The sequence below is a fragment of the Staurois parvus genome, unplaced genomic scaffold (assembly GCF_062004578.1).
Source record: "Staurois parvus isolate SC_StPar_1 unplaced genomic scaffold, SC_StPar_1.0 ptg000425l, whole genome shotgun sequence".
NCBI lineage: Eukaryota > Metazoa > Chordata > Amphibia > Anura > Ranidae > Staurois > Staurois parvus.
Genome location: NW_028318221.1, coordinates 337,060 through 359,962, shown reverse-complemented (window position 1 = coordinate 359,962; position 22,903 = coordinate 337,060). Strand labels below are relative to the sequence as shown.

The window sequence follows — 22,903 nt, the reverse complement described above, 5'->3', positions numbered from 1 at the left end:
TGTATACATAAACTTCATCATATTATTATATCCATTCACAAGTAATAGTAGTATAATAGTAAAATGACAACAGTAATATAATAGTAGTGTAAACTGACGGTGCTATATAAGTGCCTGAAATAAATAAAAATAGTACATCACATAATACTAACCTAATTTTATATATCTGTATAATCATACAATTATTGTATATACATATATATGTATGTATATATATAGTGCTGCGTAAATTGACGAAGCTATATAAGTGCCTGAAATAAATAAAAAGAAAAAATGATATATATATTCTTCTATAATAATACTCTCCTCTGAGATGAGTGTGTAGTTCAGCCTTAGAATGCAGCTTCCTATCTCCATCAATAGAACACAGTAAGGAGAGTACAAGCTTGTGGAGTGGTTTATGAACTTTTGCCTTTGGAATTCGGTGGGTTTGAGGTTTCAGCGGTGGAACGTCCTTATCTCGCCCTCAGTCACCATGGTCGATCACTCCTCTTAATCCCCGCCTTGTGCTAGGAAGATTGCGGACATGAAACAGAACGTCATGACGTCAGAGGCAAAGCCTTCGGAGTTGTCAGTGAGCGAAGGAGGATAGAGGGGTGGTATGGAGGGACCAGAGAAGGAAGCCGAGTGTGGAGATGTACAGGATGCAGCTACCGGGGAGCCTGGCTTGGATCCTGGAAAAGGTGAGGAGAAGCTCGGAATATGGCGTCTAAGCTGTAATTGGCAGGTGATGGATGGGGGAGGAAAGCTTCTGGGAGAGAGCAGAGGATACAGGATAAGACATAAGGATGCTGGAGGTGAATGAAGGGGCCAATGTAGAAAGCTGGCTTGTTGAACTATGCTGGTACTTGTAGACAGGACTCCATTCTAGTTTACAGCAGGTTAGTTCTGGAGGTTTGCTAGCTGTACAGAAGCATGTTTTCCTTTATTATGTGTGGGTGTCAGTTTTATTCATTAAAGGCATGCAACCCAAATCCAAAAAATGCAATATATTACAGCTCTCCAATCCTTAGCTGTGTTGGCTGCATTAGTTTTTTTTTTTTCTTCAATTTCACCTGATGCTCTGGCCAGTGATACACTTCCTGTCTTACCCCTGGTTCACATCTGTGCGGCCACGTGGGCCACGATTTGCACGGACACGAGAGCCCATTCATTTGAATGGACTCCTATGCCCCGGGACACGCAGGGAAGAAGTCCCTGCACTACTTGGGAAATCACAGCCCACACAGGAACAGAGGTTCCCAGTATGATTGCAATTAGAATTAATGCCACTTGCCTGCGGGTCCCACATTCCTCTGTGTGGGTGGTGTGGCTGTAGGGAGTTGTGCGGGTCCCACAGCGGCACCACCTGCACAGATGTGAACCAGGACTTCGGGTGTCTCCGCTCTGGAAAGAAAATCAACGGAGACACCTTTTAGGTGACAGAATTGTCATTCTGGGGAGCAAGTGGTGTTTGATTCACTAGCCAATTTATATGGACTTTACTAACAAATTAAAGCTGAACTCTGTTTAATCAGTTACAGCAGCAGTATTTTTTTTGTTCTGAGATAAAGGTTTTACATGAATGAATAAAAGCTGATCATTGTCAGCACCCCTGCCAGTGTCAGGCTACATTTAGATGGGTATCAGATCTTTTTCACCACACTCACAAGCTATAGGTTGCCTCCCCACCGCCTGTTTTAACCCTGTAAATTCTGTACCACCATGCCACTACTTCATGCATTACAAGTGGTTGCAGCATGGCACCCTTCACTTGTTTGTATTTTTTGTTTTCTGTACTGCCTGCTAAATGCAACAAGGGACATCATTTTTGCCAAGGGCATGAACGAAGGCATCACAGCCTTGGCACATGTACCGCCCCTTTTTTTTTGCCGCCTTCCCAATCACTAGTGCCTCCTTGCTCATGGACATCATAATTTGCTGATGTATACACTCAGGATGTTGTTGACAGAAAGATGTTGCATAACCGCTAGATAACATATACTGTGGCAGAGTGGCTCCTACAGGCACAGCGCTGCCTGTTTCCACGTTTCAGGTGTGTGCCTACTCCCCTGTGATTTGACACAGCGGGAATTTGTCAGCAGATCCCAGCCAATGATTGATGGCTGGACATGCTGATTGGCTGTGTCCAGTCATTTTGTCAACACAGGGCTCTGAGGCAACAATCACTTTGTTTCTTTAACCTGAAAGGCAGGGAAAAGAAACAAATTGATCTGTACTAAAAAAAAGCAGCACATACCACACACATTACACATTGTTAGGCACACAATCAACCCTTTGATTGCCCCTAGATGTTAACCCCTTCCCAGCCAGTGTCATTAGTACAGCCACAGTGTATATTAGTGTCACTGGTGATGTTAGTGTCGGTTAGTACCCACAAAGTGTCAGATTGCCTGGGAAACTATCACAGTCCCGCTATAAGTCGTTGATTGCCACCATTACTAGTATAAAAAAAAAAATAAATTCCAGTATATATCTCATAGTATGTAGACGCAATAACTTTCATGCAAACAAATTCATATACGCTTATTGAGACATGTAGCAGAATACATTTTGACCTAAATTTATGAAGAAGTTTGATTTTTCAAAATGTTTTTATTGGCTATGTTTTATAGCACAAAGTAAAAAAATATTGTTTGTTTTTTTACAAAATTTGTGGTCTTTTTTTCGATTAAATAATAAAAAAATAAAAAAAACCAGTGGTGATCAATTTCCACCAAAAGAAAGCTCTATTTGTGTGGGGGAAAATGTGATATGCATTTCATTTGGGTACTGCGTTGCATGATTGCGCAATTGTCAGTTAAAGTAGTGCAGTGCTGAATAGCAAAAAAAATGCTCTGGTCATCAAGTGGTTAAAGACCTTGCGTAAACAAGCATAAAGATAGGTAAAAGAGAAGTATGGGAGATTTTTTTTCCCCCATTTATATTTACCTAGGTTGATGTAGCATCGGTACTGCATCTGTACACCGCCCCCCCCAACCCGCCCGGGGTTTAAAGGTTAGAACTGGTCACAGCCGCTTTAAGCGAAGTGCTCCACCGCTGTCTGCTCTGGAGCTCACTGGAGTGCTGGGCTGTTCAGGGGGAGGGAGCAGCTGGCTCAGGCTTTCAGCACATCGCTGAGAGGCTGATCCAGGTGCCGCTCCAGAATCTGGGGTGGATCCCGACTTTAAAATTGAGATCTTTCCTCAGCCTAGACTGACTGAATGATGTCAGCTGAAAACGAGTCACAGGAGTGCAGAACGAATTGCACTCCTGTGGTCCAAAGGAGGAGTACAGCCAAAATAGCTTTGGCTGTACTTCTATGAGCTCCCTGAGTGTTCCGTTTTGCATATGTTAATATATTATTCATATCGATATAATTTTGGCACCCTTTTCCTTGCATGCTTCTGCTCCCTGCTCTTTAGAGTGTTCTTAAGAGAGGTATGTTTTATTACTCCTTTTTATACCTTTTTTTTTTTTTTACCTCTTGATGGTAATTGAAAAAGAGAGCACAGTGTGTGGGGGGCACCAAGGCACCTGACTGCCTAAGGGGGGCACAAATACTGGCTGCCAAGGGGGGCATTGCCGCTTTCACCCTTTGCTGCTCTAACCAACATACTCCCAGCTTCTTCCTCTAGGACCAGGCCCCAGTGCCCACAATTCTAGTGATCAGGGCTGCTGTTAGAGATCACGTTCCTTGCATAGCCTACCTGAATGTGCTCCTCTTCTGTGTGGGGTCAGGTGTACTTTCCCTCCTGTGAGAATGGGGGGGGGGGCAGGGCTGATCTGTGCTGTTTGTATCAATGGACAAACAGAATGGCCCCTTAGCAAGTGGCCTGCTATGGGGGGAATCATTGGAGAAGGAGCCAGGAGCACAGGCAGGTGACTCCAGAAGAGGGGGTTCAGGACTGCTTTGTGCAAAAAAAGTGCACACTGCAAGTAAGTATAACATGTTTGTTATTAACCACTTGCCCTCCTGAGGATATACCCCCCTTCCTGGCCAGGCCATTGTTTGCGATATGGCGCTGCGTTACTTTAACTGACAATTGCACAGTCATACAACGCTGTAAATAAATGAAATGTACGTCCATTTTTTTCCCACAAATAGAACTTTCTTTCAGTGGTATTTGATCACCTGTGCAGTTTTTATCTTTTTGCGCTATAAACAAAAAAAGACTGACAATTTTGAAAAACAAACTATATTTTTGAGTTTTTGCTATAAAACATATCCAGTAAAAAAAATTTTAAAATCACATTTCGTCAAAAATGGAGGCCAAAATGTATTCTGCTACATGTCTTTGCTAAAACAAATTCCAATACATGTAAATTAATTGGTTTACGTGAAAGTTATAGTGTCTAAAAAAAATATGGCGGTATATATACTGGAATTTTTATTTACATTTTTTTTTTATAATAGTAATGGCGGGGACTAATGGCGGAGATAGTGTGACTGCGGGACTGCGGCGGGCATTCTGACACTGCGTGGGAACTGACTAACTGCCACTGACATCCCAATGACACTAATACAGTGATCAGTGCTAATAAAAAGCACTGTACTAATGACACTGGGCAGGAAGGGGTTAACATCTGGGGCAGTCAAAGGGTTAACTGTGTGCTGTTTAAAAAAAAGTTCTGTTTTACTAGGGAAACATGCTGCTGTGTATTTCTCTGCTGTGCAGAGACATTCACAGCAGCATGTTCTTGTTGGCAGGTGAGAGACCAGTGTTGTTTACACACAGATCTCTCCCATCAGTGTTACTGGCCGATCGCCGGGTGCCGGCTGGGAATCTCCGGCTGTGACCCGGTGATTGACATCCATAACCGCCAATATATATACGTGATTTTGCGCAGCCCTGCCACCCTGCAGCAGTAGTTCTATTATAGGGCGGCGGGCAAGCGGTTAAAAAAAAGAATATGATCCTCTACAAACACTTTAATTGTAAAACTATGACAGCACAAAGATGTTACTTTATTACTAGTAGGATAAATCAGGTTTTCAAAATGAAGGCTACCCTTTGTTAGCCTGTCACAAATATTTTGCCATACATTTTCAGTTAAGGTGTAACTAAAGGTAAAACATTTTTTTTTTTTTGCGATCTGTGTCCCATTGGGGAGATTTCTCTTTACTCACTGTCCAATAGCCCAGGGCTTGAAAAAGCCGCTCGCCAAATGCGAGGAGAAATTCTCTAGCAGCGAGCACAGATGATGGAGCGGCTGCGCTCCAAGCCTCATTGTGAAGCGGAGTTCCGGTTTCCGAGTTCCGGTTTCTGGCTTCTTCTGCACTGCCACTGAGGGGACAGGTGCAGGAGAGGTCCTCTCTCCTCCGCTAAGAGGAGACACCCTCTCCACCACCCTGAGGGACTCAAGGAGTAAGTACTGTATACATGTTATATCACTATAATGGAGTACAGGGGAGCTGGGATATACATTACTGTATACAGTTTTATATTTTGGACTCTTTATTCTAAAGAAAAATTTAATTTCATAAGCTTTAAGGGGGCATGGTTGGGGGGCAGGGCTAGGGGTGGGGCCGGGGGTGGGGTTGGAGGCAGATCTGGCCAAGGTTGGGTGGGGCAACTGGTGGAGAGTAAGGTTTGTGCCTGGCTAGTAGGTCTAGGCTCGAACTTTTAAGCCCTGCAATAGCCAATACAGGAAGTCAGAGGAAATCCCTCCAAAGTGAGGGAATCCTGATGGGTCATCAGAACTAGTGAAGATTTCCCCTCTGACAGGTGTTCTAATCCCTCTCTACTCTATCCTAAACTAAAAAAAAAAAGAGTTTTGCCTTTAGTTGCACTTGAAGAGCATGTTGTAAGACATTGACAAGTGTAGTAAGTGAACTAATTTGGACATACTGTATGTCTTGAAAATATGTGAGGCTGGGGGGGTTGATTTTTTTAAGTTCATTGACAGACATAGCCTCTTCTTTATCCAGACAGGGTTTTATAGCCCCACCTACAGGAGTAGGACACTAGGCAGAAAAAAACTCTGCACCTTCTATGGACAGTCCCCTCTGGGTATAAAATTCCCTGTGTGCTATAGGCCTCCAGTCCTGTGGTCCCATAGCTCACAGGTCCCAGGACAGACAGGGTCCTCGGGGCCCTGAATGCCTTCATGCGCGTTCCCAAGTTCAAGATGGAATCCATTCGTTTGGTGGTAGTCTCTTTCTGACAAGAGGATTTTTGGCCCTCCGTGGGCAGCAGGGGCATCCACAAGTGCTTCCTGTCTGCAAGGGACTTCAGCGCTTCCTATGCTTTGTAGCACTGCTTTCAGTTTGGCCTAAGCTCCTCAGATGTTTACCTAGGCCCTGGACTCAGTCCTTGTCTTGCTGAGACCGTGAGGGATTGCTGTGATTGATTACTTGGACGACTTGCTTCTACATGCGGAGAATCGTTTGTCCCTGTCGGATAGTGTGAGGATCATTATGAGTTCCCCGCAGGTATTTAGTTGGATCCTGGACAACAGGAAGTCTGTGCTGTCCCCATCCAAGCTTCTGGAGTGTCTCTGGCTGATGCTCGATGGGCGTAGGCCAAAGTGTCCTTCGCGCCACACAGATTTCAGAAGCTCTGATCGGCGGTCTGAGATTTCTGGTCTTGCAAGTGCCCCACCTTTGGTTCCCTCTGCTCAGTTTCATGCGAGAGCACCGCAGAAGGATACCCTATATAAATGGAACAGGTCGTTTGTGTCCTTGGACAATCAGATCCTCTGTAGTGGTCGACAAGGGCCTCGCTCATCTGGTGGCTGCAGTCTCTGTAGACTACAAAGTCCTCCCTTCCATTTCAATGCACTGTGCTAAAGGCGAATGCAAGCCTGTCAGGCTGCGGAAAGGTCCTTGGATCAGACTCGGCTCAGGGTAACTGGACTCAAGGAAGCATGTCTTCCCATCGATATACTGGAGTTTTGGGTGATCGGGTTGCCATTGACACATTGGAGCGATTGTCTGTGGGGTCTGCCAATCTCAATCCAATCAGACATTGCCACTGCAGTGGATTCTGCCAATCCTTAGGGAGGCAAGAGAAGTGTTGCAGCAGCACTGGTGGTGTCTCACATAGTACAATGGGCACAAAGGTTTGTTTCAGCTTTGTCTGCTATACCCATTCTGTGTGTTGAATACTGGTAGGCAGATTATCTCAGCTGTCAGTCACTGGATCAGATGGAGTGGTCTTTACATTTGGAGATTTTCCATCAGCTTTGTCTTCGCTGGGGACCCTGGATGTGGTTTTTCTGTCCTTCCGCTTCAGCCTAGGGGGGGGGGTTCTGAGGTTCGTGGCAAGATTGCTGGATCTTCTGGTAGATGCGATTAATATGCTGGTGGCTAAGTGGGATCGGTACAATTTGATTAAAGCTTTTGTGCCCCTTCAGCTGGTTTCTCGAATGCTGTGCGGATAGAAGCTGAAGGTAATACCGGTCATATTGGTGGCTACAGAATGGCTTTGCTGGCAATGGTATGCCGATGTGATGTCGTTGGCGGCAGAACTTTCCTGGTGGCTGCCTCTTCAGAAGGATCTTATATAGCAGGAGCCGGTCTTTCCCTTGGCCTTACCCTTGCTGGCTTTGATGGTATGGCTATTGAAAGCCAGGGTCTGTATGGCAGGGGAAGTGTCTGACTTGATGTTTCTGAATGTGTTAGGGGCTTGTAGCCTACCTCCCTGAAGATTTATCATCGCACTTGGAAAGCTTATATAGTGCAGAACGTGGGGTTCCATCCTTGCTCTTTTTCGGTGTCTCAGGTGTTGGCTTTCCTTCAATGTAGTGTTGATCAGAGGCTTGCCTGGAGTAAGGACAAGGGTCAGGTTTCTGCTATGGCTGTTTTCTGCAGCATCCCTTGGCCATGCCTTTCTTTGGTTTGCACATTTCTCCAGGGGGTTCGTTTTGTGGTGCCCCCCGTGTGCTCCCTGTTACCACCGCGTGACCTACATTTGGTGTTGCTGACCCTTCAGAAGCTTCCTTTTTGAGAGAATTCTGGATATTTCCTTGCTTATGCTTCTGCAGAAAGGTGCATTTTGACTTATCACTTTGGATTCGCCGAACTGGAACAGGCAGCTTGGCCTGTAAGCCACATTATCCGATTTGGCTCAGGACAGGTGGTGCTTCTTCTGAAGGTGGTGTTGGATTTCCACATGATTGAGGACATTGTCCTTCCTTCTCTGTGTCTTTAGCCGTTGCACCATTAGGAGGTGGCTCTGCACTCCTTGGACGTGGTTTGTTTTATGTGTACCTTTTCTGTGTCTGCTGCCTTTCAGAGATCTGATGCTCGCCTTGTGCTCACAGATGTTCTGATAAAAGGCTTGGTGTCCTTTTCTGCCATTATTTCCTGTTGGATTCAGCAGTCAGTTGTGCATCAGGTGTCTGTTTCTCAAGCTTGGAAAGTGGCAACCTGGTTTTCTGTGCACTAATTTCTATATAGTTGATGTGTTGGCACCGTACGGTGCTAGTTTTAGTCGTAAGGTTTTGCAGGCAGCTGTTTAGGATTCTTGGGTGCTTTTTGGGGTGGTCCAAAGTGTTGCCCTGGGTTTTTCTCCATTAGTTGAGTTGTCCACCACTCACTGTGGCACTGCTTGGGGACATCCCTGTCTGGTCATGGATAAAGAAAAAGAGGCTGTTTCTGTCAATGAAGGTAATAGAAAACAGGATTTTTTGTTCCTTCCTCACTCTTTCCTGAGTTCATTGACTGGCACCGCACCCACCCTTCTCTGGATTTTCTCCTTTTGACACTACCTGTGACTGACTGGAGGCCTATAGCAGAGAGAGGGTTGTATGCCCAGAGGGGAAAGCCCTTGGGAGGTGCCAAGTTTTTTTTCTGCCTAGTGTCCTACTGCCGTAGGTGGGGCTATAAAACCCTGTTTGGTCATGGATAAAGAATAGGTTGTGTCTGTCAATGAACTTTACAGTAACAAAAAATCCAGTGTTTGCCTTTTAGTCTCACTTTAAGAGCATGTTGTAAGACGTTGCAGTGCATGGTATATGAACTAATTTGGACATACTGTATGTCTTGAAAATATGAGGGTGGGAGGGATTGATTTTGGGCCAGCAGTATTGCTTTAATCAAAGAATGAATATATAATCTCAATAAGAAGCAGGCAGTTGTATGTACAGGATGATATGGTCAGTGCATTCAGGGATTAATTGGGGTTGATTTACTAAAAGCAATCAGGCTTTTCCCTGTGCAACAGAACTTAGCCTGAATGGCGCGTGTACGAGTCGAAGCTCTGCTGACTTCCATTGTCTAATTATGTACAAGCAAACATGCTGTTTTTTTTTTCCTTTTGCATGTGATTTGGGTATTCCTTGCAAAGTGAATTTTCATTACATTCACATAGCTAGGGGAAAATTCCCTTAATATGAAGAGCCTATTTGTCTTTAGTAAATTCACAGCTCAAGGATTGTGCTGGGCTTTGGCTATCAGCGGTAAAAAAAAAAAAAAAAAAGTGTGTATGGGCAGCAGCAGTGATGAACATTAGTGTTTCCTCATACAGGGTGTTATATATGTTCATGTTGTTATCATTGTGTTTTTCAATGTTCAGAAGTGAGAATTTATAGGAAAAGCCTAATTAAATGAGGCCTTCTTTTATTCTCTTGAGTACTCCCTTGGCATGATCTCTCTTAACTGAACAGCTGAATATTTTCACACGGCATATTGTATAGATTGACCGGTTGTTGATCGTGTTGTCACTATTGACTGCTTCGGTATTTTTTGTATTCCCTTGGCATGATCTCTCTTAACCGAATAGCTGAACATTCTTGCACGGCGTATTGTATAGATCGTGTTGTCACAATTGACTGCTTTTGTTTTTTGTGAAGTATTTATTTAGTGGACCATATTACTATCAGATGTGATAGAGAGGAATACCATTTAGTAGAAAAGCATGTAGGGAAGGGGCACACCCCTGTCTTGCTCCCCAGTTACATGAACCATGGTGAATTATTCCATAAAAATTGTTGCTTAAACTCACAAGTGTTTGTTTTTTTTAATCACCACATTTTTTTCTTTATACTGACTTTTCAAAATAAAGTATTCAATATTTTATTCTGGATAAAAAGTTTATTGTAGTATAACAGTTCATTAGGTAAAGTGTATCTAAGGCCAAAAACGAAAATGTGATATATATTGTAGCTTACCAATCCTTAGATATGGTTGACTCCTTTTTTTTTGTTTTTTTTTTTGTAGGTTTTTTTCAACAGGTGATCTGGCCAGTAACACACAATTCCTTTCTTAGGGCTTGTCCACATGGGCAGCTGGGGGAAAGCCGTTAAAACAACTGCTTGAGCTGCGATTTTACCTTCCACCTAAAAGTCCAAATGAGGCTTTATCTCACCCAGATATATGTTCTAAAGGACATACCATTTTGCTGCATGACTTAAAGTGGAGTTCCAGCTGTTTTTTGTGTTTATTAAAAGTCAGCAGCTACAGTTTTTAATAAACACACGGGAATGATAGTGGAATGATTGCGGGGCGGGAATGATAGTGGAATTGTTGGTGATGATGGATAGGATGGGGGGGGGGGTGTGGGCAGGGGGAAAGACACATTGTCCTGCTGTGCAGATTATGGTAATGTGATTAACTAATTTTTATATTTTTGGGGTTTACAACCACTTTAAGGGATGTTTGTGTCCAACTATGTGACTGGGCAATTTATATGCGGCACCTAAAATATAGTATGGCACGATTCAGGGTTTCACACATGCTGTGGCAAAAATGATACTCCCTGGCACTTTTGACACTTAGGAGGTGGCAGTATTGCCTTTTGAATGCCTAACAGTGGCTGTTCTGCTGTCCTCTGAAAAGTGAACCACTGAAGATCAGATGGGTAGCAATAGCCCCTAGGGCAGTGGTTCTCAACCTTTCTAATGCCGCGACCCCTTAATACAGTTCCTCATGTTGTGGTGACCCCCAACCATAAAATTATTTTCGTTGCTACTTCATAACTGTAATTTTGCAGTGGGAGGACTAGCGCCCCATCACTGATGTCAGTGGGATGAATAGTGTCCCATCGTTGGTGTCAGTGGGAGGAATAGTGTCCCATCGTTGGTGTCAGTGGGAGGAATAGTGTCCCATCGTTGGTGTCAGTGGGAGGAATAGTGCCCCATCGTTGGTGTCAGTGGGAGGAATAGTGCCCCATCGTTGGTGTCAGTGGGAGGAACAGTGCCCCATCGTTAGTATCAGTGGGAGGAATAGTGTCCCATCGTTGGTGTCAGTGGGAGGAACAGTGTCCCATCGTTGGTGTCAGTGGGAGGAACAGTGCCCCATCGTTGGTGTCAGTGGGGGGAGGAATAGTGCCCCATCGTTGGTGTCAGTGGGGGGAGGAATAGTGCCCCATCGTTGGTGTCAGTGGGGGGAGGAATAGTGCCCCATCGTTGGTGTCAGTGGGGGGAGGAATAGTGCCCCATCGTTGGTGTCAGTGGGGGGAGGAATAGTGCCCCATCGTTGGTGTCAGTGGGGGGAGGAATAGTGCCCCATCGTTGGTGTCAGTGGGGGGAGGAATAGCGCCCCATCGTTGGTGTCAGTGGGGGGAGGAATAGCGCCCCATCGTTGGTGTCAGTGGGGGGAGGAATAGTGCCCCATCGTTGGTGTCAGTGGGGGGAGGAATAGTGCCCCATCGTTGGTGTCAGTGGGGGGAGGAATAGTGCCCCATCGTTGGTGTCAGTGGGGGGAGGAATAGTGCCCCATCGTTGGTGTCAGTGGGGGGAGGAATAGTGCCCCATCGTTGGTGTCAGTGGGGGGAGGAATAGTGCCCCATCGTTGGTGTCAGTGGGTTTTTTTTGTAGGTTTTTTTCAACAGGTGATCTGGCCAGTAACACACAATTCCTTTCTTAGGGCTTGTCCACATGGGCAGCTGGGGGAAAGCCGTTAAAACAACTGCTTGAGCTGCGATTTTACCTTCCACCTAAAAGTCCAAATGAGGCTTTATCTCACCCAGATATATGTTCTAAAGGACATACCATTTTGCTGCATGACTTAAAGTGGAGTTCCAGCTGTTTTTTGTGTTTATTAAAAGTCAGCAGCTACAGTTTTTAATAAACACACACTTACCTGTCCCAGGGTTCAGCGATGTGCTCACCCGCGCCATCTCTTCTCTCCACGGCTCTGGTATCTCAACTGTGGGCACCAGGCTGTGACAGCTTGCAGCTTCACAGCAGGGTGCCCACTGCGCATACGCGAGTCGCACTGCGCATCCTGATTGATCCGGCAGTCTTCTGGGACCTGTGAAAGTTCCCAGGAGACTGCAGAAGGAAGGAGGGGGCCGAACGTCTGGCTTACTTCGCCGCGGCAAACTGAGCCAGAAGTAGGAGCAGGTACCTGTCAAAACCAGGTACCTACTCCCCCCCCCCAAAAGGTGCCAAATATGGCAGGAGAGGTGAGGAGGCAAACTAGGAGTATTATTATTATTATTATTACATCGAGTTTATATAGCGCCAAAGGGTTTGCTCAGCGCTGTACAATAGAGGGGTGGACAATACATGGCACAGTACAACAATAACAAACAACGTACGAGGGGTAAGAGGGCCCTACTCTTTCGAACTTACAATCTAGGAGGGAGGGGATAGTGGTACAGTAGGAAGTGGCTGAGGAGTGGGAGGAAAGAGGGAGAATGGCCGTTAGGTGAGGGTGGGGTAGGCTTCCCTGAAGAGATTGGTTTTGAGGGAGCGCCTGAATGTGGGGAGGGAAGGCGACAGTCGGATGGATTGGGGCAGTGAGTTCCAGAGGATAGGGGAGGACCTGGAGAAGTCCTGCAGTCGTGCATGGGAGGAGGAGACCAGAGAGCAGGATAGAAGGAGGTCCAGTGAGGAGCGAAGGGTACGGGTAGGGCGGTACTTGGGGATCAGGTTGGTGAGGTAGTCAGGGGCAGTGTTGTGAACGGCTTTGTAGGTCAGGGTAAGAACTTTAAATTTGATGCGTTGGGCAATTGGGAGCCAGTGGAGGGAGAGGCAGAGGGGGGTGGCAGAGGTGGAGCAGGTGGTGAGGTGGATGAGTCTAGCCGCTGAGTTCAGGATGGTCAGGAGCGGGGAGAGCCTGCACTGGGGTAGGCCGGTGAGAAGAGAATTGCAGTAGTCAAGGCGTGAGATGATGAGGGAGTGTACTAGAAGTTTGGTGGTGTCAGGGGTGAGGAAGGTACAAATCTTGGCAATGTTGCGAAGGTGGAGCCTGCAAGTGTTTGTAAGCGATTTGACATGCGGTTGGAAGGAGAGGTTCGAGTGAAGAATGACGCCAAGGACTTTGGCTTGCGGGGCGGGAATGATAGTGGAATTGTTGGTGATGATGGATAGGATGGGGGGGGGGGGGTGTGGGCAGGGGGAAAGACACATTGTCCTGCTGTGCAGATTATGGTAATGTGATTAACTAATTTTTATATTTTTGGGGTTTACAACCACTTTAAGGGATGTTTGTGTCCAACTATGTGACTGGGCAATTTATATGCGGCACCTAAAATATAGTATGGCACGATTCAGGGTTTCACACATGCTGTGGCAAAAATGATACTCCCTGGCACTTTTGACACTTAGGAGGTGGCAGTATTGCCTTTTGAATGCCTAACAGTGGCTGTTCTGCTGTCCTCTGAAAAGTGAACCACTGAAGATCAGATGGGTAGCAATAGCCCCTAGGGCAGTGGTTCTCAACCTTTCTAATGCCGCGACCCCTTAATACAGTTCCTCATGTTGTGGTGACCCCCAACCATAAAATTATTTTCGTTGCTACTTCATAACTGTAATTTTGCAGTGGGAGGACTAGCGCCCCATCACTGATGTCAGTGGGATGAATAGTGTCCCATCGTTGGTGTCAGTGGGAGGAATAGTGTCCCATCGTTGGTGTCAGTGGGAGGAATAGTGTCCCATCGTTGGTGTCAGTGGGAGGAATAGTGTCCCATCGTTGGTGTCAGTGGGAGGAATAGTGCCCCATCGTTGGTGTCAGTGGGAGGAATAGTGCCCCATCGTTGGTGTCAGTGGGAGGAATAGTGCCCCATCGTTGGTGTCAGTGGGAGGAACAGTGCCCCATCGTTAGTATCAGTGGGAGGAATAGTGTCCCATCGTTGGTGTCAGTGGGAGGAACAGTGTCCCATCGTTGGTGTCAGTGGGAGGAACAGTGCCCCATCGTTGGTGTCAGTGGGGGGAGGAATAGTGCCCCATCGTTGGTGTCAGTGGGGGGAGGAATAGTGCCCCATCGTTGGTGTCAGTGGGGGGAGGAATAGTGCCCCATCGTTGGTGTCAGTGGGGGGAGGAATAGTGCCCCATCGTTGGTGTCAGTGGGGGGAGGAATAGTGCCCCATCGTTGGTGTCAGTGGGGGGAGGAATAGTGCCCCATCGTTGGTGTCAGTGGGGGGAGGAATAGTGCCCCATCGTTGGTGTCAGTGGGGGGAGGAATAGTGCCCCATCGTTGGTGTCAGTGGGGGGAGGAATAGTGCCCCATCGTTGGTGTCAGTGGGGGGAGGAATAGTGCCCCATCGTTGGTGTCAGTGGGGGGAGGAATAGTGCCCCATCGTTGGTGTCAGTGGGGGGAGGAATAGTGCCCCATCGTTGGTGTCAGTGGGGGGAGGAATAGTGCCCCATCGTTGGTGTCAGTGGGGGGAGGAATAGTGCCCCATCGTTGGTGTCAGTGGGGGGAGGAATAGTGCCCCATCGTTGGTGTCAGTGGGGGGAGGAATAGTGCCCCATCGTTGGTGTCAGTGGGGGGAGGAATAGTGCCCCATCGTTGGTGTCAGTGGGGGGAGGAATAGTGCCCCATCGTTGGTGTCAGTGGGGGGAGGAATAGTGCCCCATCGTTGGTGTCAGTGGGGGGAGGAATAGTGCCCCATCGTTGGTGTCAGTGGGGGGAGGAATAGTGCCCCATCGTTGGTGTCAGTGGGGGGAGGAATAGTGCCCCATCGTTGGTGTCAGTGGGGGGAGGAATAGTGCCCCATCGTTGGTGTCAGTGGGGGGAGGAATAGTGCCCCATCGTTGGTGTCAGTGGGGGGAGGAATAGCGCCCCATCGTGGGTGTCAGTGGGGGGAGGAATAGCGCCCCATCGTGGGTGTCAGTGGGGGGAGGAATAGCGCCCCATCGTGGGTGTCAGTGGGGGGAGGAATAGCGCCCCATCGTGGGTGTCAGTGGGGGGAGGAATAGCGCCCCATCGTGGGTGTCAGTGGGGGGAGGAATAGCGCCCCATCGTGGGTGTCAGTGGGGGGAGGAATAGCGCCCCATCGTGGGTGTCAGTGGGGGGAGGAATAGCGCCCCATCGTGGGTGTCAGTGGGGGGAGGAATAGCGCCCCATCGTGGGTGTCAGTGGGGGGAGGAATAGCGCCCCATCGTGGGTGTCAGTGGGGGGAGGAATAGCGCCCCATCGTGGGTGTCAGTGGGGGGAGGAATAGCGCCCCATCGTGGGTGTCAGTGGGGGGAGGAATAGCGCCCCATCGTGGGTGTCAGTGGGGGGAGGAATAGCGCCCCATCGTGGGTGTCAGTGGGGGGAGGAATAGCGCCCCATCGTGGGTGTCAGTGGGGGGAGGAATAGCGCCCCATCGTGGGTGTCAGTGGGGGGAGGAATAGCGCCCCATCGTGGGTGTCAGTGGGGGGAGGAATAGCGCCCCATCGTTGGTGTCAGTGGGGGGAGGAATAGCGCCCCATCGTTGGTGTCAGTGGGGGGAGGAATAGCGCCCCATCGTTGGTGTCAGTGGGGGGAGGAATAGCGCCCCATCGTTGGTGTCAGTGGGGGGAGGAATAGCGCCCCATCGTTGGTGTCAGTGGGGGGAGGAATAGCGCCCCATCGTTGGTGTCAGTGGGGGGAGGAATAGTGCCCCATCGTTGGTATTAGTGACACAAATGATGGGGCACTATCCCTCCCACTGACACCAATGATACTTACCTTGCTGACTCCTGCTCCAGCCTGGGCTCGCTCTCTCCCTCTCCCATCTACAACCTGCATACCAGGCTGCAGCAGCAAAATTTGCACTTACCTGTCAGCTGTCTTCCTTCTCTGGCCTCTCTCTTCACTCGTTCCTGCAGCTCCCTCGATCTTCTTCGATCTCCGCGCGCTGCCGCTCGGCTCCTCCTCTCCAAGCTCCACCTCCTCGCCGGTGATTGGCCGCCTGTGTGCCTCTCCTGAGCTACAGTTCCGGTGGCCAATCAGCGGCGAGGAGGCGGTGACAGGGGCAGCATATCATCCCGCCCACACATCGCCAGAGACAGGAGCGGTGTCTCGGTTCCTAAGACCATCGGAAATATGTTTTCCGATGGTCTTAGGCGACCCCTGGGAAATGGTCGTTCGACCCCCAAAGGGGTCGCGACCCCCAGGTTGAGAACCGCTGCCCTAGGGTGTCTCCCCTATCTATAGAGGAGCAATTTAGACACCCTTGGACAGCAGCATTGTCTGGAGAGGGTAGCGCAGGTGGCCTGGTAGATTTAGATAAACTTTATCTAGGTGATTAACAAATAAAAGCTTAACTCCAACTAACACTTTTAAGCAGTTACAGAAACATTTTTTCCCTTTTGGGATGATTTTAGCAAAATGAATAAAAGCTGACAATTGTAAACACCCCTGTCAGTTATCAGCATTTTTTTCTCATCCCTCAACTGCTACTTTTTCTATACAGCTTGATCTGTTTCACCAGGTGAAAACAAAGGAAAAAGCTAAAAGAATAAAACAAATGCAGCCACCACACTTAAAGTAGAACTTAAGTCTCAGTACCTACTTGTCCAACGGTCCTGAGATGGAATCTTCTTGTACCGGTTTTTGGGCCTCTTCATTGGCTAGCATTGGATGATGTCACGCCTGCACATGCACTAGAGGCCATCAGACTGACACTGTAAGCTGAGCTACGCATGTACAGCTCACTTTACAGTGCGTACAGGCAGGTAGGGGCATTTTATCACTGAAGGAACAGTGCATATCTCTTCTGCAATAAGTCTGCCTTTTTTTTTTTGTTTTTTTTTTTACAGCGGGACTTCAGATTCACTTTAAAACTGAACTCCATGTTTCATTTATCTCTAGTTTGTTTGCACCAAGCTTGTCCAAATTAACTATTTCCTTCATTAATACATGTGCCCACTAGGAGTGCTGTATAAACTATATGTATAGCATCACCCACCTACAGTATACAGTGTTGTGTTTCAGCAGTCGTACAGGGACTTCTTGTACCATTCCCAGAAGAAAATCAAGTCGGGCTCAGTGCTGCTCAGCCGTTCACAGAAAGTCTGGTATTCTTTTGAACGAATGAAAGATGATGTGAAGAGAAAGGCAAATGACATCATGATCTCCACTTCAGCCAATCAGAGGAAGCCTTGTATTCATTCCTAAAATAAATTCTGGTTCCCGGGCAGGCAGCTTCTACAACCCAGAGCAGGGGTGTCAAACTGGAGGCTATTCAGCTATTGTAAAACTACAAGTCCCATCATGCCTCTGCCTTTGGGAGTCACGCCTGTAACTGTCAATCTTGCAATGCCTCATAGGAATTGTAGTTTGGCAGCAGCTGGAGGGCCACCAGTTTGACACCCATGCCCCAGAGAATCTCCACCTTCTGCACTGCCACATCCTCCTTATAGTATAATGTAATAAAAATCAAAATTGATGTGCCACAGCACTGCAAGAGGTCCAGGTACAAGTTTATTATAGTAAAAGTCAGGGGGGACAATCCAAAGAGTAGTTGCTGACATAGTCTGTGCATGTAATCACACTGGAAGAATTAAGATAACATTAAAGGTCTTGTTCACTTCTACTCCATTCATATTAATTCCAATCACACCTTGGAGGGAGCATTTTTGGACCATCAACTACTCTATTTTACTCCCCTGACTTTTTTTGTGATAAAGTTGTATCTGCAACTCTTAAGCCCCGTTCACACCTGAGCAATTTTCTGCTCGAAGCTTATAGCTCTAATATGCTCAACAAACCAAATCCCATTCATTTCAATGGCCTTGTTCACATCTGAGCGTTTTGTTGCCCATCATGAGCTTCTTTTAGTCTAGGTTCACACCTATGCGGTTTCCGCTGCATTTTGCATAAACGCACAGCAGTTAATTTAACATGATTTCCTATGGGACAAGTTCACATCTCCGTGTTTTCACCAGGTGCGTTCTTTGTAAAGGGGCAGGCACTTTTTTAAATGCAAAACCTTGCATTTTTGGTTCTATAGACTTCAATGGAGATGCTGCAGAAAAGCTTGTAGTGCATTTTGGATGCCTTTTGAGTTTTATTTGGCCCCGCAACAAGTTGGAAACGAAAACACAAAATGCAGCAAAACCGCGTCAGAACCGCATGTGCAAAAATTGAAAACGCACCACAAAAAGCACTGCAGAAACGGATCAAATGCAAACTGCATAAGTGTGAACCTAACCTTAGGCAGGTTGGAGGCAGAGTGGCCCCATAGACTTCAATGGGAATGCATGAAAACACACAACATAAGCATTTTACAAGCATTTTGTTGCATGTTCACTGCCAAAACAACAGATCTCCACCCCTAATCTCCTCCTCCTAGTGCTTTCTATTAGCGAAAAATAAAAACACCTGAAGCTGAATACACATGTAATATACTTCTAAAACACTCATAAAACTCTTTCCTAACTCTCAAATAAAAACACCTGAAAATCTCTCTGCTTAGGTGTGAACGGATCCTTTTTTTTGACATTAATAACAACTGTCGCAGTGCTCTCAACCAAACTGTCAATCCATCAGTTGGCGTGTGTCATAACAGATAGTTATGACACGCCAATTGACTGACACTGCAGATCAAACAGAGACTAAGATGGCAGTTTCCTTGGCTGTATAGGATAGAAACATTTATTCTGCTGTAAAGATTGGAAAGCGGCAATATATTACACTTTGCTTTGGGTTTAGATTGGGGGTCAGCAAAGTTGTGAACGCGACCTACCAGTAGACTGTTGCCAGGTGACAGGTAGATCACAGTCTGGGCTTGCTGACACCATCCCAGAGCATCAAACAGAGGTGTCCTTTTATGAAACAGAGATCAGCGGCGATCCTTAGGATCGTTGCTGATCTCAGATCATTAGTGGTTTAGGAAACAGAGATGATCAGTGGAGAACATGTTCTCCGCTGATCATCTCGGCACACAGACGGCCAGTGTATGAAGGAGCGATGTCAGCCCTTCACTGGAGATCTTTGTTCTCCCTCCAGATTCTCCAGCCCAGAGCTGGAGAATCGGAGGAACCGCAAATGGTAATTTACCGCTGCTTAGTAAACACTGTTTGACTGATCTCTATTGTTGCTGACCATGTCCATCCGTTTATGACTACAGTGTACCCATCTTCTGATGGCTACTTCCAGCAGGATAATGCACCATGTCCCAAAGCTCAGATCATCTCAGACTGGTTTTTTGAACATGACAATGAGTTCACGGTACTCCAATGGCCTCCACAGTCTCCAGATCTCAATTCAATAGAGCACCTTTTGGGATGTGGTGGAACCGGAGATTTGCGTCATAGATGTGCAGCTGATAAATCTGCAGCAACTGCATTATGCTATCATGTCAATATGGAGCAACATCTCTGAGGAATGTTTCCAGCACATTGTTGACTCTATGCCATGAAGAATTAAGGCAGTTCTGAAGGCAAAAGGGGGTCCAACCCGGTACTAGCAAGGTGTAGCTAATAAAGTGACCAGTGAGTGAAAGTCAGGGGCTAGCCAGACTTCACTTAGAACCTAAGCAGGTTTTGGGTCTGATTTTTATCTGGAGCTGATGGCTGAGTTGGATGGCGTTTTTGATGATGCCATTTTGCCTGTCAAATTGGTATTTTCTGGGATGGGTATGACCCTTTCACTCTCTCATTCCATTCTCTGATTCTCAGTGGTTTAAGGATGGGGAAAAAAAGAATGTACCTGCAATTGTTCTCTAGCTAATATAATTTTGCAGTTAAATGCTCCAGGAAAGTTTGTCCCCCCCCCCCCCCCTTTCTCTGGGAGTTATATTCTTGAAATGTTTATTTTAATTTTGCATTACAATGTTAAAGTGTAACTACAGACAACACCTTTTTTTTTCGTTTATTTATGTTGGACAGAGTAAGGGAGGGTTATAACCCCAGTCTGTGTTTTTTGCCATCTGTGTCCCATTGGGGAGATTTCCCTTAATTTCCCATAGTCAAAACAGGAAGTGGGAAGAATTCCCTCGAAAGTGAGCTAGCCAGAGCTAGTATCTCCATTGGTTGATTTTCCATCTATTAGCATTCTGATGTCAACCCAAAATTTAGGATTTACTTTCACTTTCATCGATAACATTAAACAGGACAAATAGAGAAGGTGACTCTCTCTAACAGGGGCCCAGACCGCAAAAAAAATAAATAAAAACCTAGCAGGTGTTCTAATTCCTCTCCACTATCCAAAGCTTAAAAAGTGTTGCCTAGTGGCAGAGTTGCAGAAGGGCACTGAATGTTTCCTGGCTTTAAATAATGTGTCCAGGATCCCTACTCTGAGTCTCTCAGACACTGTTAAAGTACAACTAAGGCCAAAACATTTTTTTAAGTTTTAGATAGAGTGGAGAGGTCACCTGTCAGGTTTTTATTGCTGTCTATGCCCCCCACCCTCATTAAGGAGATTCACTCTCCCTATTTGTTCTGTCTACCATTATCATTGAAAGTAAAAGAAAATCCCAAATTTTGGGTTGTCTCCAGAAAAGTAATACAGGGGAAATCTGGTGACCAGGTTGTCCCCAAGGGATTCCCTTAATTTTCAGAGATTTCCTCTTACTTCCTGTTTTGTCTATGGGACAGGAAGTGAAGGGTAATCTCCCCAATGGGACATAGATGGCAAAAAATAAACTGCCAAGGGGTTCATGACCCTACCTTACTCTTTACAAAATAAAAAAAAAAAGTTTGGCCTATAGTTCTACTTTAAGCATTAAAGCTTTGATGGTGGCATTTATGGCTTCCAGAATGCACTGGCTGACTTTTTTTTCTTTTTGGTCACTTGTGGATTCAAATACCTTTTGGACTCTCAGAAACATTTTGTCTTGTGCTCCTTCTGGAATCGATGCACATAATTTTTTGGGGGTATTAATTGTTGTCCAATAGTAGATATAATATAGCTTTCTTGAAGAGTTAGTCCTCTTAATTTGGCCCACTGTTTCATCTGAGTTTGACAAGCCAGCTCAGCATAATGTTGGACTCCGTCCCAGGGAACATCAGAATTGAAACCAAACTAAGTATAGGAAGTTATGATGTGTCCATATGCCTTTTTAGTGTGAAGTCTCTGGAACCTTTTTAGGCTGACTGCCATATGGGTGAGCAGATTATGGCATTTTGTGCTTAATCATTGATGGGAAAGTTTATGTAGCATTAAATGAGTCAGTTCTGCTGGTCCTTTTTCTATGGTTGCTGAAAAAGTTTCATAATTTTACTGCTGCAGGGATTGCAAACTTTCTTTTAAGAGCTGATTCACATATATGCAAATTAGATGCGTTTTGAACCGCATCCAGTTCGCATGACATGTGAAATAGCATTGTTTTCTATTGTGCCTGTTCACATACACTATATTTCCAAACGTATTGGGACAACCCTCCAAATCATTGGATTCATCTGTTCCAATCACCTCCATGGCCACAGGTGTATAAAATCAAGCACCTAGGCATGCAGACTGCTTCTACAAACATTTGTGAAAGAATGGGCCGCTCTCAGGAGCTCAGTGAATTCAAGTGTGATACTGTGATAGGTTGCCATCTGTGCAATAAGTCCATCCATGAAATTTCCTTGCTACTAAACATTCCACGGTCAACGATTAGTGGCATTATAACAAAATGAAAGCAACTGGAAACAACAGCAACTTAGCCATGAAGTGGTAGGTCATGTAAAATTATAGGGCAGGGTCAGCGCATTATGAAACGCACCTTGCTCAGAAATCACCAACTGTCTGCAGAGTCAATAGCTAAAGACCTCCAAACTTCTTTTGGCCTTCAGATTAGCACAACAATGTGTGTAGAGAGCTTCATGGAATGGGTGTCCATGGCCGTGCAGCTGCATCTAAACCTCACATCACCAAGTGCAATGCAGAGTGTCGGATGCAGTGGTGTAAAGCACACCGCCACTCAACTCAAGAGCAGAGGAGACGTGTTGTCTGGAGTGACGAATCACGCTCCTCTGTCTGGAAATCTGACAGACGTGTCTGGGTTTGGCTTTTGGCAGGAGAACGGTACTTGCCTGACTGCACTGTGCCAAGTGTAAAGTTTGGTGGAGGGAGGATTATGGTGTGGGGTTGTTTTTCAGGGGTTGGGCTTGGCCCTTTGGTTGCAGCGAAGGGAACTCTTAAGGCGTCAGCATATCAGGACATTTTGGACAATTTCATGCTTCCAACTTTGTGGGAACAATTTGGGGATGGCCCCTTCCTGTTCCAACATGATTGTGCACAAAGCAAGGTCCATGAAGACATGGATGAGCGAGTTTGGGGTGGAGGAACTTGACTAAACTAAACCTGATGGAACACCTTTGAAATGAATTAGAGTGCAGACTGCGAGCCAGGCCTTCTTGTCCGATATCAGTGCCTGGAAGAATGGTCAAACATTCCCATAGACACACTCCTAAACCTTGTGGACAGCCTTCCGAGAAGAGTTGAAGCTGTTATAGCTGCAAAGGGTAGGCCAAATCAATATTGAACAATAGGGACGAAGACTGGGATGCCATTAAAGTTCATGAGCTTGTAAAGACAAGCATCCCAGTACTTTTGACAATATAGTGTATGTCCGGAGCAGCCTGAGTATGGATTCATTCAAATTAAGAGTCCTTTCAGTGCTGTCTGGTTCAGGTGCAAATTCAGGCTCATTGACTTCTATGGGAACCGCTTCTGAATCACACGTCATCAGTTTTTGAACATGATTTCAGCACGGTTTTCTCTTCAAATCCTGTCCTGAACTGCATCTGAACCGGCCCTGAACTGCTGAACAAATGCTTTGTAGTTTGCTGTGAAAATGGACCTTCAAACCCGCACTGCACATGTGTGAATCCAGCCTTATACTGCAATAAA

The 22,903-nt window shown here is 46.4% G+C and overlaps 1 protein-coding gene across 3 annotated transcripts in view; it reads left to right on the top strand.

The window, feature by feature from the left end:
- Nucleotides 1-467: 467 nt before the first annotated feature.
- The window catches only part of PIP5K1C (phosphatidylinositol-4-phosphate 5-kinase type 1 gamma), a 326,185-nt gene continuing 303,749 nt past the window's right edge, over nucleotides 468-22,903 (top strand). The window contains exon 1 of one of the 3 annotated variants that reach the window (XM_089687401.1): nucleotides 468-683. In XM_089687401.1, coding sequence (XP_089543527.1) covers nucleotides 602-683 — 82 coding nt within the window. In that variant the 5' untranslated portion in view covers nucleotides 468-601. The remainder of the gene's footprint in view (nucleotides 684-22,903) is intronic. The other 2 variants (XM_089687403.1, XM_089687402.1) reach the window with 2 other exon arrangements.